Source organism: Eretmochelys imbricata, chromosome 9, assembly GCF_965152235.1.
Source record: "Eretmochelys imbricata isolate rEreImb1 chromosome 9, rEreImb1.hap1, whole genome shotgun sequence".
In the NCBI taxonomy this organism is placed as follows: Eukaryota; Metazoa; Chordata; order Testudines; family Cheloniidae; genus Eretmochelys; species Eretmochelys imbricata.
The window spans coordinates 35,760,052-35,776,775 of record NC_135580.1 but is presented as its reverse complement, the minus strand read 5'-3'; the positions used below and the strand labels follow the sequence as shown (position 1 = coordinate 35,776,775).

At 41.3% G+C, this 16,724-nt stretch overlaps 1 protein-coding gene across 1 annotated transcript in view; it reads left to right on the top strand.

Annotated features, from left to right (window-relative positions):
• Positions 1-16,724, top strand: part of NYAP2 (neuronal tyrosine-phosphorylated phosphoinositide-3-kinase adaptor 2) — a 171,934-nt gene that overhangs the window by 97,761 nt on the left and 57,449 nt on the right. The window contains exon 3 of the mRNA XM_077827222.1: positions 8,824-9,921. Coding sequence (XP_077683348.1) covers positions 8,824-9,921 — 1,098 coding nt within the window. The remainder of the gene's footprint in view (positions 1-8,823; positions 9,922-16,724) is intronic.

The following is a 16,724-nucleotide window of genomic DNA, read 5'->3' as shown; positions in this document are numbered from 1 at the left end:
AATTCTATTCAATATGGGAGATTTGATATCAAAGTAGTTTTAGATTCGCTAAAGTTCTGGCTTATTTCTAAAGTTTAGCAGCTGATCACAGTGGCTCCTATCCTCCAGCTGTGACTGGTTTGGGCTGTTTCAACAGGACAAAGCAGCACTATAGCTAGGAGATCCAAGATCCTACAAGATCCTCTTGTAGGATCCTTTGAGCAATTGGGACACCCCAGATGATGTAGAACCACTATAGCAACTCCTAAACCATCCCTCACCCAGCCAAGTTCAGAGTTCCTGCTAAGCTTTCAAAGGCTGCCTACCAGCACTGTATCCATTTTATCTATATGGACCACCTAAGGTACAGTTCCTTCCCGAGCTTCCCCTGGGATGGTGGGCAGCTCTGCACAACCCCAATACAGAGCTAATTCTTACAGGCACGACCTAGGCCTGAACGTGGTAACCATATATATTCATCTCTCCCTCTAAAGATAACATTGACAAATTAATTATGCTGGTAAAACGAGGCACAGTTTTACATTGCTCGTTAAGGGACTGTGCACCTTGCACAGAGGGATGGAATCCTTAGTCCCAGCTGGCTCTTGCTTGGGTTGGAGCTGCTCCACGTCTGAGACATGGAGCAGGAAAACAGGTTGAGCAGGAAACCAGTGTGAGCAGGAATACTGGTTGTGCAGTATAAATCCCCTCATGTGACTTTGTGGGCCAGTGAATCTATGCAATTCACACATTCACTGCCCTCTGCCTTCTTCCATGTGAACCCCTGTGGAGATTGGACCCCTGGCAAGCAGAAGACTGCAAAAAATCTCCATAGCTGGATCATGCTGATTCTGCTGTATTTTGGTCTTTCCGATGCTGGGATCGGGGGAGGATTTGGTAGCAAAGTACCAAAGTTGTATTTCCTTTTCAACTAGCTGTGCAAATGATAGTGTGATGCTTGTGATTACAAACCAATCACAGTACACAGTCCAGACACTGAATACTCAATCTTCAATCTCAAAATTGTTTCTCGTAATCCTGTTATAACCAGGAATAGTAGCTTCAGATAGTCTAAAATTGTTCTGTTTTTGCAGTTTCTCAAGTATTTTTAACTGTAAGCAATACAGTTGGTCGGAAGACCATTCCTAGAATCATTTTCTGATGGAAAATGCAATTCCAACAAAATCAAAATGCTTCATAAAATCATGTCAATGTTGCCAAAATTTTGTTTCAGAGAACAAAAGGGGGGAAAGTTCCAACAATGTTGAAATGCTCCATTTTAACATTTTTCAGAAGTGAAAAACTTTGTTTTTTTCCTTTCAAGATGACTTATCTTGATTTTTTTAAAAATTTTGTAATAATATGAAAAAGTCAAAATCAAAATGAAATGTTTTGATTTTTATCAAAACAAAATATTTTTATTGGCCTGAAGAATTTTTCTCCTGAATGTTCTTTCAAAGAGAATTTCCAAAGTTTGGGGTTTTGTTTCTAGTTGGAATGAAAACAAATTTTGAAATCTCAAAATCCTTCATGACACAGAATTTCTGTTCTCCACAAAGTCCTAGTAAATAATTTTTTCTAAACCTTAATATACCAAAATTTCATTTTAATACATCCAATACAAATCATCCATCCAGGAACAAGGTGCACAGGCCATGCTTACAAGTTGGGGTGACGGTATCCTGGAAAGCAGTGACTCTGGAAAGGATCTAGGGGTCATAGTGGACAAGCAACTCAACATGAGCTCCCAATGTGATGCTATGGTAAAAAGAACTAACGCGATCCTTGGAAGTTTAAACAGGGAAGTAGTGAGTAGGAATAGGGAAGTGATTTTTACTATATGGCAGTGGTGAGACCAGCACTAGAATACTGCATCTAGTTCTGGTGTCCACATTTTAAAAAATGGTGATGGGAAAATTGGAGTGGGTGCAGAAAAGAGCCACAAAAATAATTCAAGGGCTGGAGAGGGCAAAACTTAAAGATCGCAATCTGTTTAGTTTACCAAAAAAAGATTGAGAGGTGACTTAATTAGTGTATAAATATCTTCACGGGGAGAATCCTGGGTACTAAAGGGCTTTGTAATCTACTGGAATCTATAACTGTAATCTTAAGGACAGGCATAACAAGAGCCAATTGCTGAAAGCTGAAGCCAGACAAATTCAAATTGGAAATAAGGCACAGATTTTTATTACTGAGGGTGATTAGCCATTATAACAAACTGCCAAGGGAAGAGGTGGATTCTCCATCTTTTGATATCTTCAGATCAAGACTGGATGCTTCTCTGAAAGATATGTTTTAGCCAAACACAAGTTATTGGTCTCAATCCAGTAGTAACTGGGCAAAATGTAAGGGCCTGTGATATATAGGAGGTCACACAAGAAAGGCTTTAAATTCTAGGTATCTATGAAAAAATCAGAGGAACGCAGGATGAGACTGTCATGGAGTCACAGGGTCTGGTCTATGCCCCAGCCTGTCACCTGTCTCCTGGGAGTGACCCCCTCGTATGCCAGGCCCCAAGTTCCACAGGGCAGGCCCGTGGCCTCCAAGACTGGGCAGTTGGCACCAGCAATCCTTCTCTTAAGCCACATAGCCCATCTTGGTCAAACAGTGCCCTGATAGGCCAGCCAAGCTGTGAGGGACTCCATCTCTGGCTCCCTCTCTCTTTGTTTCCTCCAGTCTGGGCTCCTGAGTCCCTCCAAAAAGCCTCCTTCTTCCAGTCACCTGACACCTTGTTTTTCAGTTCAGTTCCCAAGTCCTCCCAGCTGGAGTTTCATGCAGTTGGGTGTTGATTGTTCAGTCATTGTGGCATCTCTTTGTCTTGCTGGAGCGAAAACGGAATACACTGCATGGGGCTGGCCTGAGGCCCCCCACTATCCCCTGCATGCAGGGCTGACCCAAGATCCCCTGCTACCCACCTGTGTGTGGCTGGCCCAGGCAGAGCCACTCTCCCGAGCCCGCCCTCCCACACAGAGCTGTCACTGCCATTTGCCCCCTCCTCCCACATGTTCCTCCACATCCTGACCCCACTTTTTTGCAAAACTGGGCATTTGTCCTGTTTGCTCTTGCCAACTGATGATCAGTTAGCAATGCCATGTACAGATGGAAACTGAGGCATGCTTTAAGATTCATAAAAATATTTCAGAAAATTCCCACTTTGCCACAGTAGAAGATGTGAAGATGAACAAATGCTGGAATGTTTAGAAACGGTCCCAACAGGCTGAGGTGCTGAGCAGCCACCACTCCCATTGACTTCAGTGAGATTTGTGGGTGCTCAGCTCCTGTCAAAATAAGACTCTTAACAGCATGATATGAAGACCTGATCCAAAGCCCACTGAAGCGTATGAGAGTCTTTTCATTGCTGTCAGTGAGCTTCAGATCAGGCGTTTAGTGCTTAGAAGTAGTAATAGTAGCAAGGTAGCGATGGCAGGTTAGTAAGAACAAGTGACCAGTGGCATAGTAATCCATGTTGAAAAGCATTTAATTATTCCATGCTTATAGCAGACAACCCTGCAGTGTGTGTGTATCACCAATGTGTCAGCCATAGCTGCTTTTCATAGGAGATTGTGTTCCCAGTAGGTATGCTGAATGCTTTCCCGGCCTGATAAATGTCAAGTACTAAGGCAATGCTGCCTTTCCGCTCACAGGGATTGCCAAATAATCTGCTTTCATTAACTATGGGACCTTGGCAGAGCTCCTCGTGTACAGCCATCCCTGCCAAATGTTAGTTATACATAAATTTGCAGACACATTGTCTGCGCCTTTCATTACAGTTGCACAGTTTTCTTAATTGCAGCATTCTTGTGTTCCGTCTACAATTCTTTGAGTGGTCGTCTATAAATAGGTATTTCATGATTCTGCAGCAGTGGGTTTTGCCACAAAGTTAATCTCTTGCTACAGAAGTGTGCTAAGCCTTTCCAAAATAATAGTAACAATAATTAATAATAATGATAAGCCTGAATCATCATGGTGTTATTTCAGTTTGACACCTATATGGTGTTAATTCAGTTTGATATCTATATGGGGTACAGTATACTCTCATTCAGTTGCAATGAAGTCTGACTTCATTGACATTGAATGAGAGTACATGGCACCCCATATAGGTGCGTAGTAGCTTCCCTGCTCCCTTTCTTACTCAGAGGCCTCTGCTGTCCCGTCCCGTTTCCCCCCCCCCCACACACACACACCAGTTTATTTGGCTAGTTTCTCTTGTGTCTTATAATACCACATATTCCTGGTAAAAGTAATATATAGTAGGTTCCTAAATTTACAAAAAAACAACATTTTATAAAATATTTAAAGTCCTACAGATTGCTGGGGATGGGGGAAAGCATCTAAATTATGTGTTGCTATTCTACTACTAAAAAAACCCTGCTTAACTTATTTAAACTATGGTAGAGAAAAAATAAAATAACTGTGAAGGAAAAAAATCACCCCATAGGTATTTATCTTCCACCCTATACAGCAGGGTTGGGTCAGCTGACCTTTCTGTTGATAAGGGCATCATGTGCCAGTTGCAAAAAGCCTGCATGTCACTGTAGTTCTGTGTGTGTGTGTGTGTGTGAGAGAGTGTCTTAAAGAGAAGCAAGGCCTTCCCCACAACTCAATGGAATTCCTCTTTTTCTGTCTTAGAGCTGGTTGGAAAATTAAACCAAACATTGTTTGGTCACAATTTACAGGTTTGTCAAATAGTAAGTTTTGTGGAAACGGTTATATTTTGATAAACTCTCTACTGAACACTCTCTCCTTACTAACCTGCCGTCGCTACTGAACACAGGGAGCGTTCCATCTGAATCCCTGTTTCAGTGTTTCCAAAACAAAATATTGCAGGATTTCAAAATATTGAAAAAAACTTGGACGTTTCAGCTCTTTGTCCCAATTTGGGTTACAAAGTTCCAAAAATTCAAACATTTTTACAGATGTGAAATTTTGTTTTCTGGCCAGCTCAGTCTATTTGTCTGTATTGTGAAAACTTTTGTATGCCACATCGGATCAATTCCAAAATTTCAGGGAAAGTTCTATGCATCAATGGCAGAAAGAACCCAATGATTTTGGTGAAAATTGGAAAAATGATAGGAGGGAAATTAGGGACACACAGAGTCCCTTGCAACTGGTTAGCAGACCCAGGAGCTTCAAGCACCTTTGCAATTGTCTAGAATGGGTTGCATTAGCAACTTTCAGCATTCCATCTCAGCTCTGCCCATCCTCCCATCTGTGGGGGACCACACAGCACCTCTGGCAGAGAGAATAGGGGACACAGGTATGGGGGGAAGGACAACATGGGGGACAAATAGCCCCAGCCATGTGGCAGAAGAGGGAATGTGGGGGTACTCAAAGCTGCCATGGTGAGGAAGAGTGAAAGGGGGGAAAGGAGGCATGGGGAGACTGGGGATAGTGGTATGAGGGAGAAGAATATGTGGGTGGGGGGTGTAGACAGACAGTGGTATGGGGGATAATAGGAGAGGGAGGGAACACAAGTGAATTAAATTAAATCTAACTGAGGCCACTTTACTGATGAATGAGAGCATTGGCACATGAGTATAATGTACTTTAAATTCACACCTTGAGTTAATTTAGCATAACCTTCCTGAGTGTCCCTGTGTAGCCATGCCTTCAGGAGTCTTACAGAGTCAGGCTCCAAGTTCCTAAGGGTTTGGCTGCACCACTGTAGCGCTTCAGTGTAGACACTCACTGCAGTGGCAGGAGGGCTTCTCCCATCGTTGCAGTTAATCTACCTCCCTGAGAGCTGGTAGCTAGGTCAATGTAAGAATTCTTCCATCAACCTAGTGCTGTCTACATCAGGAGTTAGGTCGGTTTCATTACGTTGCTTGGGGTGTGGATTTTTCACCCCCCTGAGCAACATAGCTGAGTCAACCTCATTTTTCAGTGCAGACCTGGCCTCTGGCTACTACACTACGGAGCTTATGTCAGCATATCTGTCAGCCAGCCCTCTGGTATAGATCTGGCCTACACCACCTCCCTGAATGACAGTAGCTATGCTGACTGAAGCATTCCATCAGGGGTGTGGTTTTTCACACCCCAATTGATATAGGTGTGCTTGAATAAATTTGAAGTGTAGACCAAACCTAAGTTACCTCTGAAAATGTTATCCAGTGTCTGTATTCTCCTCTATGCTAACATGAGGGTCATCTAGCTGTACCCACCAGGGCTCTTTGCATTCCTCCATTCTCCCCACTCACACTCCCCATTTGCCACCCTCCCATTCCCCTCTGTTCAGGGGCTCCCTACACAACTCCATGCCCATCTTCATGCCAGGGGCTCTGTGTGCCTCCCAGGTTGACCCCTTCTAGTGAGTAAGCTAAACTGAACTAATGCCACTTTACTTCTGAATGAGAGCATTCACACAAGGGCCAATGTACTTTAACTGATACACTTTACATGCACACCTTTAATGAATTCAGCATAACTTTCTTGAGTGTCCCTGTGGAGACTTGCCCTAAGAGACTTTTGGAAATGAGATTTAGCTTCCTAAGTGAATGCCTACACCAGTGGTTCCCAAACTTGTTCCGCCGCTTGTGCAGGGAAAGCCCCTGGTGGTCCAGGCCAGTTTGTTTACCTGCTGCATCCACAGGTTCGGCCGATCACGGCTCCCAGTGGCCGCGGTTCGCTGCTCAAGGCCAATGGGAGCTGCTGGAAGCGGCAGCCAGGACGTCCCTCGGCCTGCGCCGCTTCCAGCAGCTCCCATTGGCCTGGAGCAGCGAACCGCAGCCAGGCTGCGATCGGCCGAACCTGCGGACGCGGCAGGTAAACAAACCGGCCCAGCCCACCGGGGTTTCCCTGCACAAGCGGCAGAACAAGTTTGGGAACCACTGGTCTACATTATAGGAATTATTCTGGCATGTAGCTATGCTAGCATAACCCCACAGTGTAGACGCAGCCTATAGAAACAGAAAGGGATACTATCTCCCTGCATCATAGTAGTTAGGTCAGTGAAGCATTCTTGCATTTGATCTAGCTGTGTTGACATTGGGGTTTAGGTTGATATGGCAACATTGGTCAGCAATGTGGATTTTTCACACCGCTGACCAAGGTAGATATGTTGACCTAAATTTTAAGTGTAAACCAGGCATAATTCATTTAGGCCCTTCTGTAAATTTTACTCCTGACACATTTGAATACATTGTAGTACAACTTTTATGGGTTTGAAAATCTGGTTAAGTTCCTATTTCGTCCCTTCCTCTCAGAAGAAATCCTTTTTACCCATTATACTTATCCAGATACTACTGGCTTGAATGTGGTCTCAACACTCAATATAAACCCAAGTCTACTTATTCTTAAACAGAACTAGCAGTCTATTTAACTTGAATCTTTATTACCACAGCTTCCATTAGGGAGTTAGAGGGTTGGACTAGATGACATCCTGAGGTCTCCTCCAACCCTGATATTCTATGACGGGGCATATGTCTTAGCAGTGAGCAGTAATGGTGTCTTATGTAACAAAGCACAAGTATGACAAAATAGCGATAATAATATGCTACAATCCTTCCCCCATAAACAAGACAGTTCGAACACAGGCCATAATGCTAGCCTCTCCTACCCCAGAGCTGGGATCATAAGTAGACTGTCAAAATATGGTCTTCCAGCTGGCAGAACAACGTACTGTTGCTGACTTTAGTAGTGCATTTGAGGCTGAGCTTCTAGAAGGGGTCCTTTAAGTCCACAAGTGCTGCCTGGTTGATTTAAAGTTAGAAACTCACTAGATGTTTTTCTGAGGGGTCAGCAGAAGGTACTTGGAAAATTCTCTAAGTGTAGAGTTGACAGTATCACAGAGAAATACAGTATAAGTAAAATTCTGGAAGATTGGCATGTTAAACTGAGCTATGATTTAGGACATTTAGAGCTGTGGGATACATCAATAAGGTGTCAGGGTTTTCAACATAGGGGAGATATTTATTCTACAAGAATAGAGGTAAGGGCTGGGATTCTTGCTGATTTTTTTGCAGGTGAGTTGATTAAGTCCATTTAAGAGGATAAACTGACTTAACCCCAACCTTTAATGAGATATTTATACAGAGATACCTACATGTAATTTTCATGTGTATGTTTCTTGTTGTATCTGTAGAGGATAGTTGCTATTAAATCTTTGACCTTTCATATCAAATGAATTTCATCGTAATATTTCAACTTGCAATTTCAAAAACAGATTTATGAATTGTTTCCAGATTTAAACTACTCAAAAGGTTCAAATCATTTGAGATGCTGAGTCCCTTCAGCTTCCATTGAACTCTTGGCATCTCACAACATGGAATCTAAATGATTCATTAGAATGATTTTGAAGATAAGTATTACAGTACTTACATCGCAGTAAGTACAAATATACTTCATCAGTGGGACTAAACATGCACTTGTTATGCCCTCTACAGAATGGTCTTATAAATATAAGAGTCTTGAGTCATCACTGTGTTACTCTAGTGTTATGCCTCTGTCACTCCAGTGTGATTGTCTGGGGTCTTAAAGGTTCTTTCATGTTCATAAGAAGTACATTCCTAGGTACAACTGTTGTCTCTCCAGGGTTTTCATAAACTATAGTGATATTTCAGCAGAGTAACATTTAAATGTGAAAAGTGCCTGAGAGAGGGCAACCCTTGTGAGAGGAAGAAGTGCTCACTAAGAGTATAATTGTGGCACACCGTAGCAGGGTTGGGAAAGGGAAGGGCATGTTTTGAATGGGCCATTATTTTCAGTTGGATTGCACTAGAATAACTGGAGTATTGCTAAGTGAATCAGGCCCCAGAAATCCATTCTAGAATGATAACATTGTAAGAAATTCTGTGTCCAAAGAAGTTTAAATATTTTTGATGAATTTATATTACATTCTGTTTTCAGCATCGGCCAAACCAAGACCCCACAGTGATGAATATACCAAGAAGATCCCTCCTCCTAAGCCTAAACGAAATCCAAACACTCAGCTAAGCACATCTTTTGATGAAACGTACATCAAAAAGCATGGCCCCATGAAGACAACACTCACTAGGGATGCCTCTTTATTGCAAGTCAGCAGTCCTGCCCCAGACACAGAAGAAGAAGAGCCTGTTTATATTGAAATGGTTGGGAATATACTAAGAGACTTCAAAAAAGATGAGGATGACCAAAGTGAAGCAGTCTATGAGGAGATGAAATACCCTATATTTGATGATGTAGGCCAAGATTCAAAGTGTTCATGTGAATATGACCATCACAGTTGTTCTTCTCAGTGTGCTACTCCCACAGTGCCTGACCTAGAATTCACCAAGTCCTCAGTGCCATCTACTCCCAAGGGCTTGCTTTGTGATATCCCCCCACCATTTCCAAATCTACTTTCTCATAGACCTCCACTACTGGTGTTCCCGCCAGCACCAGTGCAGTGTTCCCCAAATTCTGATGAGTCTCCTCTAACTCCACTGGAAGTCACAAAGCTTCCTGTATTAGAAAATGTGTCTTACATCAAACAACAAGTTGGAGCTTCTCCATCTTCACTGCCACCTCATACACCGGGCCATCAAAAACCGGAGAAAGACCAGACAGTATCTCATGGAACTACCACTCCTGGGCACTCCTCCTCACCTCCTCATCCTTCTACCTTATACAGAACACAGTCTCCACATGGCTACCCTAAAAGTCACTCTGCCTCACCCTCTCCTGTCAGTATGGGTAGGTCTCTTACCCCCTTAAGCCTCAAAAGACCTCCACCTTATGACTCTGTACATTCAGGAAGTCTCTCAAGAAGTTCTCCATCAGTGCCTCATTCTACAGCCAGAAACACGTTGCAAGAAGGGGGAAAGATGGTAAATGCCTCGGTCAATACCTACGGGTCATCATCACAGAGTGGTTCACGTTCTAGAACACCAACCAGTCCTTTAGAGGAATTAACCAGCCTCTTTACCTCAGGACGAAGTTTACTGAGGAAGTCGTCCAGTGGCAGAAGATCTAAAGAGCCTGCAGAGAGTAAGTTTTCAATACACTGTTTAACTGTCTCATTTACAGCATTATAACTCTTGTCATATTTTATTAAATCAGAACTGTGCAAATAACCACATAACTCAGCAACATGAATTATATATGCCTATTCCATTCCAGAGGAAAGTTGATTACCGATGAAAACTGCTTTTATATTTCATGTTTTTATTTTATATATCAAGGTTTCAAAGCTATTTGTCCTGTGTTATGAAGGCTTGCAAAAGAGAACTGTAAGAGATTTAAGGCCCAATCCCTGAAAGGTTTTAAAGGTTTCTGTTGTGGTGCCGAGTTCTGTCCAATGCCATTGAAGTGCCCTGAACTCACATGGAATTTATACCTCATGGACTCAGGCCCATAAATACTTAAATAATGTTATAACATGATAAATGTCCTAGTTGTTTTCAACAAAAGAATGCCACACCTTTGTTTCCTGGCTAACCGTCTCACCCTTAGCTCCCATTAGCTTTGAGGCTGCTCAGCATCTTGCAGCATTGTGACCCTGAGACTACTCAAGGTGTAACTCTAACTGCAGTTAGCAAGAGATGAACATCCATAAGGGTAAACTCGGCACAGATATTAGTATGTCCCCAAATCCTTCAAAGTCAATGAAACCAAAGACAGGGGTTAGGGTGAAATTTGGCCCTAAGCTTTTATAGATGAGTAAAGTCAGTGAGCTTGATATGATTTCTCAGTTTATTACTTTGATATCTTGAAGCCCGAATAGCTCAAATGCTTTTATTTGAGAATAGCTGATTTTGTAGCACTCTATTGTATGTTTGTACTAATCATATATTATACCTTTTTGGCAGAGATGTAACAAAAAAAGTTCCAAATTCTGTGCTGGCTTTCATCCTAATAAGTGATGGTAGTTAGGATGTCTTCAGGCTACCAACGTTTTATAGAGAGATGGGTCATTTTCTGAACTGCTTTATAATCTGTGTATCCCCCTGAAGTCAGCACTTGATTCTTCTGTTGCTGACAGCAGTTTTACACCTCCCCTTGGGACCAAGTCTCTTCTGATGTATATGAGTGTACATCAGGAGTAACTCCTTTGAAGCCCATGGATTTAAAACCGTGGCAGTGAGAAGGGAATTAGGCTCAGTAGGATACACAGAGTATAAGTCAGTGCAGAAATTAGCCTGATCCACCTACAACAGTTTGTCAGCCTGCAGACATAAATGCATTGTATGAAAGCTTAGTTCCATGATTCAGTAGTTTTGCCACAAATAATTACAGTAATAAAAATACAATAACACCAGGTTTGTGTGTGGGATGGAAACAAATTTGGGTCTAGAATGAGAAGGTTCTTGTAATAGAGCACAAATATGGAGTATGTTACAACATTTAGGAATAATTAAAGTGAAGTGGTAGAGAAACAGTGGAGGACTAAAACTGGCAATAAACATTATTGTTTGTTAATAAGCAAACAAAAATCCAGCACCATCCAGAGAATGAATACATTCTAAGGTTCTTTCTTTGTCAGCTCTCTTATGCTGGCCTTAGAACCATGAGAAATTCCCACAGTGAATGTGTCATTAGTTCCAAATGCTGAAATTTCAGGATCTCTTTATGCTGCCATTTCACAGATGACGCCATAGGTGCTGGAACTAGGGGTGTGGGGATGGGGGTGCTGTAGCACACCCTGGTTTGAAGTGGTTTCTATTACATACAGGGTTTACAGTTTGGTTCGATGGCTCTCATTACTCCCACTATACAAATTGTTCCAGCACCCCTGGATGACCCCCCAAAAAAGTTTTCTATAGTCCACTTGACTGAAATTAACTGTAGACTATCAAGGAGAATTTCAGATGTGAATTTAAAGCAGATCCTGCCCTTGAGATCTCCACAAGAAGCAGCTTTCTTACTGGCTGCCCTAGGAATATTTTGTTTGCTCTTCCAAGGGGAGAGAAAGTGCCTGTTATTGGCCATTAGCAGTGAGAGAGAGGAGGAATTAGAGAAGCCAAATTTGGTTCCTTTAAGGACAAACCATCCATGTTATGTAGTGAAGCTAACAGCAAAAGACTCTGGAGTGCTGCTGTGTAGGGGAAGTAAACAGACTGTCAGTCTAATCCTGCTTTACTTCATGTGGTATTTACAGTATGATTTAATCTCCTGGGATTACCACAATAAGCAAGAACAGGGTTTGTGCTCAGATATTATAGCAATAGAAATCACTGTAGGATGACTTGTAACCAAGTATGAGATGAGCAATATCTCTCATGTAATTCTACAAAAATAAAAGGGGGAAAAAAAAGAGAGAGATCCACGATAACACAATTAGAGTAAATTGTGGAGTTTGAAAGCTTGTGACCAAGCTTGTCATGTTTTGTGGTGTATAATAACACACAGTGGAAGACAATGTAGACTAAACTTTTCTCCAGATGTATTTAAGAAATTTTACTCATACAAATCATGCAGAAAGCCTGAGGCTGTCACATTATTTTGAATCAGGATGTAATACTCAACATTTATTTGAACAAGAGAAGAGCAAATGTAATATATGGCAAACCAGCACTGGCCCTTTTTTCTTTTTGCAAGCTTAATGTAATTTAGTCTGAACGAGTTTCTGGAAACCAGATGGAAGTAGAAAAAAAAGAGAAAGTTGTGTCCATCTTATGAAATAAGAGCTCAGAAACTAATCAATGTGTAGTTTGAAAAAATATATATATTTATTCTTGGCACATCTCAGGCAAGATTCTCATTGAAGCCTACGCAATTTGGCCCTCTGTGACTTGTTTGAAGTACTCACTGCTAAATGTAAGTTTTAAAAACTGCATGATACAGGATTTTGGATTCAAATTGGGCGTAGTAGGAATGTACTGTAGCAATTATGGAGCAAAGTCGACTCAGCTACATGGTTGCCACTCCAGCTGAATTTGGAAATGTTGAAAAATTTCATTTCATTTCATTTCAAGTAGGCTCAATATTAAGCTGCGTCTGCCTGAAGTGCTGCAGGGCTGTAGTTTAGATGCTTCTGGTCCCTTTTGCTCTATGCTCTGGAATCCCCAGCTAAACTGCATCTCCCATGATCCACTGCAGCAGATCAGCCAAAGGGGAGGCTGCTGTGCATCATAGTAGTGTTGCCTAGGGAAATGGGAAGAGGCTATCTTTCTGAACTGTTGGGTTTTATTTTAGCTTTAGAAGAGGAAGGAGCCTCCTTTGTAGGCATAAAAGTGCTCACTGAAAATTGGCTGGAGTGGTCCTATAGTTGGCTGCAGTGGTCACTGCAGTGCTGATGAGCTCCGACTCTCATTAGCCTCCCAGGTCTCTTAGGATATGTCCAGAGTGCAATGTCAGCCCAGTGCTAATAGAACTTGAGTTGGCAGACCCTGGGTTTGTTAACCTAGGGCTTGAGCATCTACACTCATTTGTAACCCCAAGTTAGGAATTGTTGAACCCTGGGTCCAAATCTGGGGCTCCAGCATCTACAATGCATTATGCAGGCCCAAATTCAAACACCCGTATCCTGGACTTTCTAGCGCCCTTCCCAAATGTGGCCGCTCTAACCCTTTGTTCATGGTGCAGTGTGGGAAAACTTGACTGTTCACCAAAACTGCCTGTCCAGAGGACAAAGAAAGTCAGCCCAGGGGATTGTGGGGTACTTTTGACAGACTCGCAGAGCATGCTTCCAGTGGGGCTGCAGTTACACTGCAAAACAATAGGGCTTGAATCCTGGGTCCCAGCTAGACTCAGGCTTGGACCATCCACTCCCTTGGAGCCTTGGGACCCTGTGTCTGAGCCCTGGCTTAGTGCAATTTGTGCATAGACGGAAGGCGGGGGGTTAGGCTTAAGTCTGAGTTTGAACCCTGAGTTTACAGTGCAGTGGGTACAGCTTAGCATTTCTCAAAGTCCTCAATGAAAGCTGTTCATCCCTTTATTACCATACGCATCCACTTCCATCCCTGATAAAACCCAAACGTCAAAAGTACCACGCGTGTGTGTGCGCGTGTGTGTATCTGTGTGCGTATGTATAAAGACATTTAAAAATCATGAAACTCTTGGCAGGAATAAGAAAAAATATATTTAGCAATGTGATTCAAAATGGTTTCAAAATAGTTCAAAACTAGTCTGAGAAATAGAGACGTCTGCTTAAATGGTGGATTTTACTACAGAAAATCTATATAGTATGTGTCTTTTATCAATCTTTTGTAAAACTGTAGTACTTTTATTTTTTTAAAAGATATTTGAAATCTTTGAATTGCTCCCTTAGCCACCTTTAAATCTAACTGCTAAAGCCTTCACATTTTATTAAGGCCTTCAGTTTAAATTACTGTAAAATCTCTGATTTGGGATTATAATTTTTATTCCTGATTTTATGACAAATATATTTATATATAATCTATATTTATATATTTACAATTAAACTGTATAAACCCATCAGTATTTATAGCAATTTAAGATACCCTCTATTTAGTTTTTAGGTTTAGAAATAAGTTACTTAAGGGATAAATTTAGTTAGCTAAAGGGTAACTTTTTTAAATTTGCGGTGGGATTTTCAAAATTTCTAAAGAGATTTGGATGCTCAGTTTCTATTAATTTTAAGAGCAAAACATAATCCAGTGGAGTTGTCTGCTTATACCAGGAATGAATTTGGCGATTCATTGGGATTTTTATGTTAGTAGCTACATTGTGGCCAAAATTTTCAAACTTGGGTACCTAAAGAGAGGGTTTTAAAGCTATAATTAGGCACCTAATTAGATGTGATGAATTTGAAAACTGCTGCGAACTCAAACATTCCACTGAAACCAACTGGAGCGCCAGTTCAGCACCTTTTAAAATCATTTCAGAGTTTTTATTTAGATACCTCAACAGGGAGACTAAGTGTAGGCACCTAGGTTTGAACATTTTGGCAGGTATGTATCTGCTATTTGCTTGGACTGAATTCTGCAGTCATCCTGCATGCATAACACTCCATTCAATCCATTTATCTGGAAGGGCTGCAGAATGAGGTTGGTATCTACCCATAAAAGAAAACTGCAGGAATTACGTCAACCTAAGGTCAAAAATCATTTATGTTCCCAAATCTCTGTGCCTGAAACAGACCTTAATTATACATCTGAAGATAGTGCAATAGCAATAGAAAGTCTGCTAACACTCCTCTTTTGGGCTAAAACTCCAAAGTCAGAAGGCCTGTGAATTGGAACTTAACCATGTTTTGGGAAAGTGAGCAATCTGGACAAGTGCAGATTTGAATGGAGTATGAACCCACATTCATTAGGGCCAAATTCTCACTTTGAATCCACCAGACATACAAACTCTGATATCCTGCCCTTTCTACCTACGGGGACTCCTAATGACTATGGCAGGAGTTTACCACACTTAGCTTGGACGGCCATACAGATCTAACAAGAGAATTTTGCATTTAGCTTGGTCTGATTAATTTCTGTAAACTTTCTTTTCCCATATGCTCTTCTGTCCGACAGGGATCCAAATCCATATGCTAGCTCCTTGGAAAGCACTAGGATGAAAAATTCAGCTTTCTCTCTATCACTTTGTGAACTAATTCCTTGGCATGTAGCAGATTTGAAATCTTTGTGGGTGGATGACAGCAGCTTGGAATCTGAATAAGTTCATTTTTAAGGTGGTTAGCCACCCCCCCCCCATATATGTTGTTTGAAAGATTATAATGAAATTATAATCCACAATTCAGTAGACACCAAGAAGGATCAGAAAATCTGTATAATTATCTAAATCTTCGGATGCGTAACTAAACCTCCAAACCTTCTGAAAATAGTACATCACACATTTCCTTCCTGTCACAACTGTACAGTGAAATGCTCCAAAGGGCAGAAGCCACAGACTCTGCAAGACCCTGTGGAGAGGGTTGCATTACAACTATTATTCATTGCATACAAGAATCTTACAATATGTGCAGAAATTCACAAACACACAAGTCTTTTTAGCAGTCACTACTATAAACTACAACAAGTTCCCATTAGCTTGAAAACATGCATATAAACACGAAGCTCTTATAAATTTACAGTAGGAAAGAAGACCATTAATAAATAGAAATAAATAATTTGCAAATAGAAATTGCTAGCCCTCATTGTGGCTTTCAATAGCATTTCACCCAGCTAAATCAAATGGGCTGAAATGAATGAGTCGGAAAAGAGCATTATAGATACAACTGTATTGTAGGTTTCAGAGTAGCAGCTGTGTTAGTCTGTATCCGCAAAAAGAACAAGAGTACTTGTGGCACCTTAGAGACTAACAAATTTATTATAAGCTTTTGTGAGCTACAGCCCACTTCATCGGATGCATAGAATGGAACATATAGTAAGAAGATTTTATATATATATATATATACACACACATACAGATAAGTTGGAAGTTACCATACAAACTGTGAGAGGTTAATTAGTTAAGATACGCTATTATCAGCAGGAGAAAAAAACTTTTGTAGTGATAACCAAGATGGCCCACTTAGACAGTTGACGAGAAGGTGTGAGGATACTTAACTTAGGGAAATAGATTCAATATGTGTAATGACCCAACCACTGCCAGTTTTTTATTGTCGTTTTAACTGTGCGTGTGTGTGTGTATGCGCGTCTCACTTTGGTTCTGTGTTATCATCATGGTTGGCTACATATCTACATGATGACATAAAAGACAGGTATACAGAAAACAGCATGAGAAAATCTGAGGGCTGTTCATTTCTCTAATTCAGTCTGCATTAAGGATGTGGATAAGACAGATACTGCATATGCTCTGGGCAAACTGAGTGACTCAGTCAACATAACTGGATACAGTGGTCATGCTTAAATTCTTGCCAATTGCATTAGATAACTGAG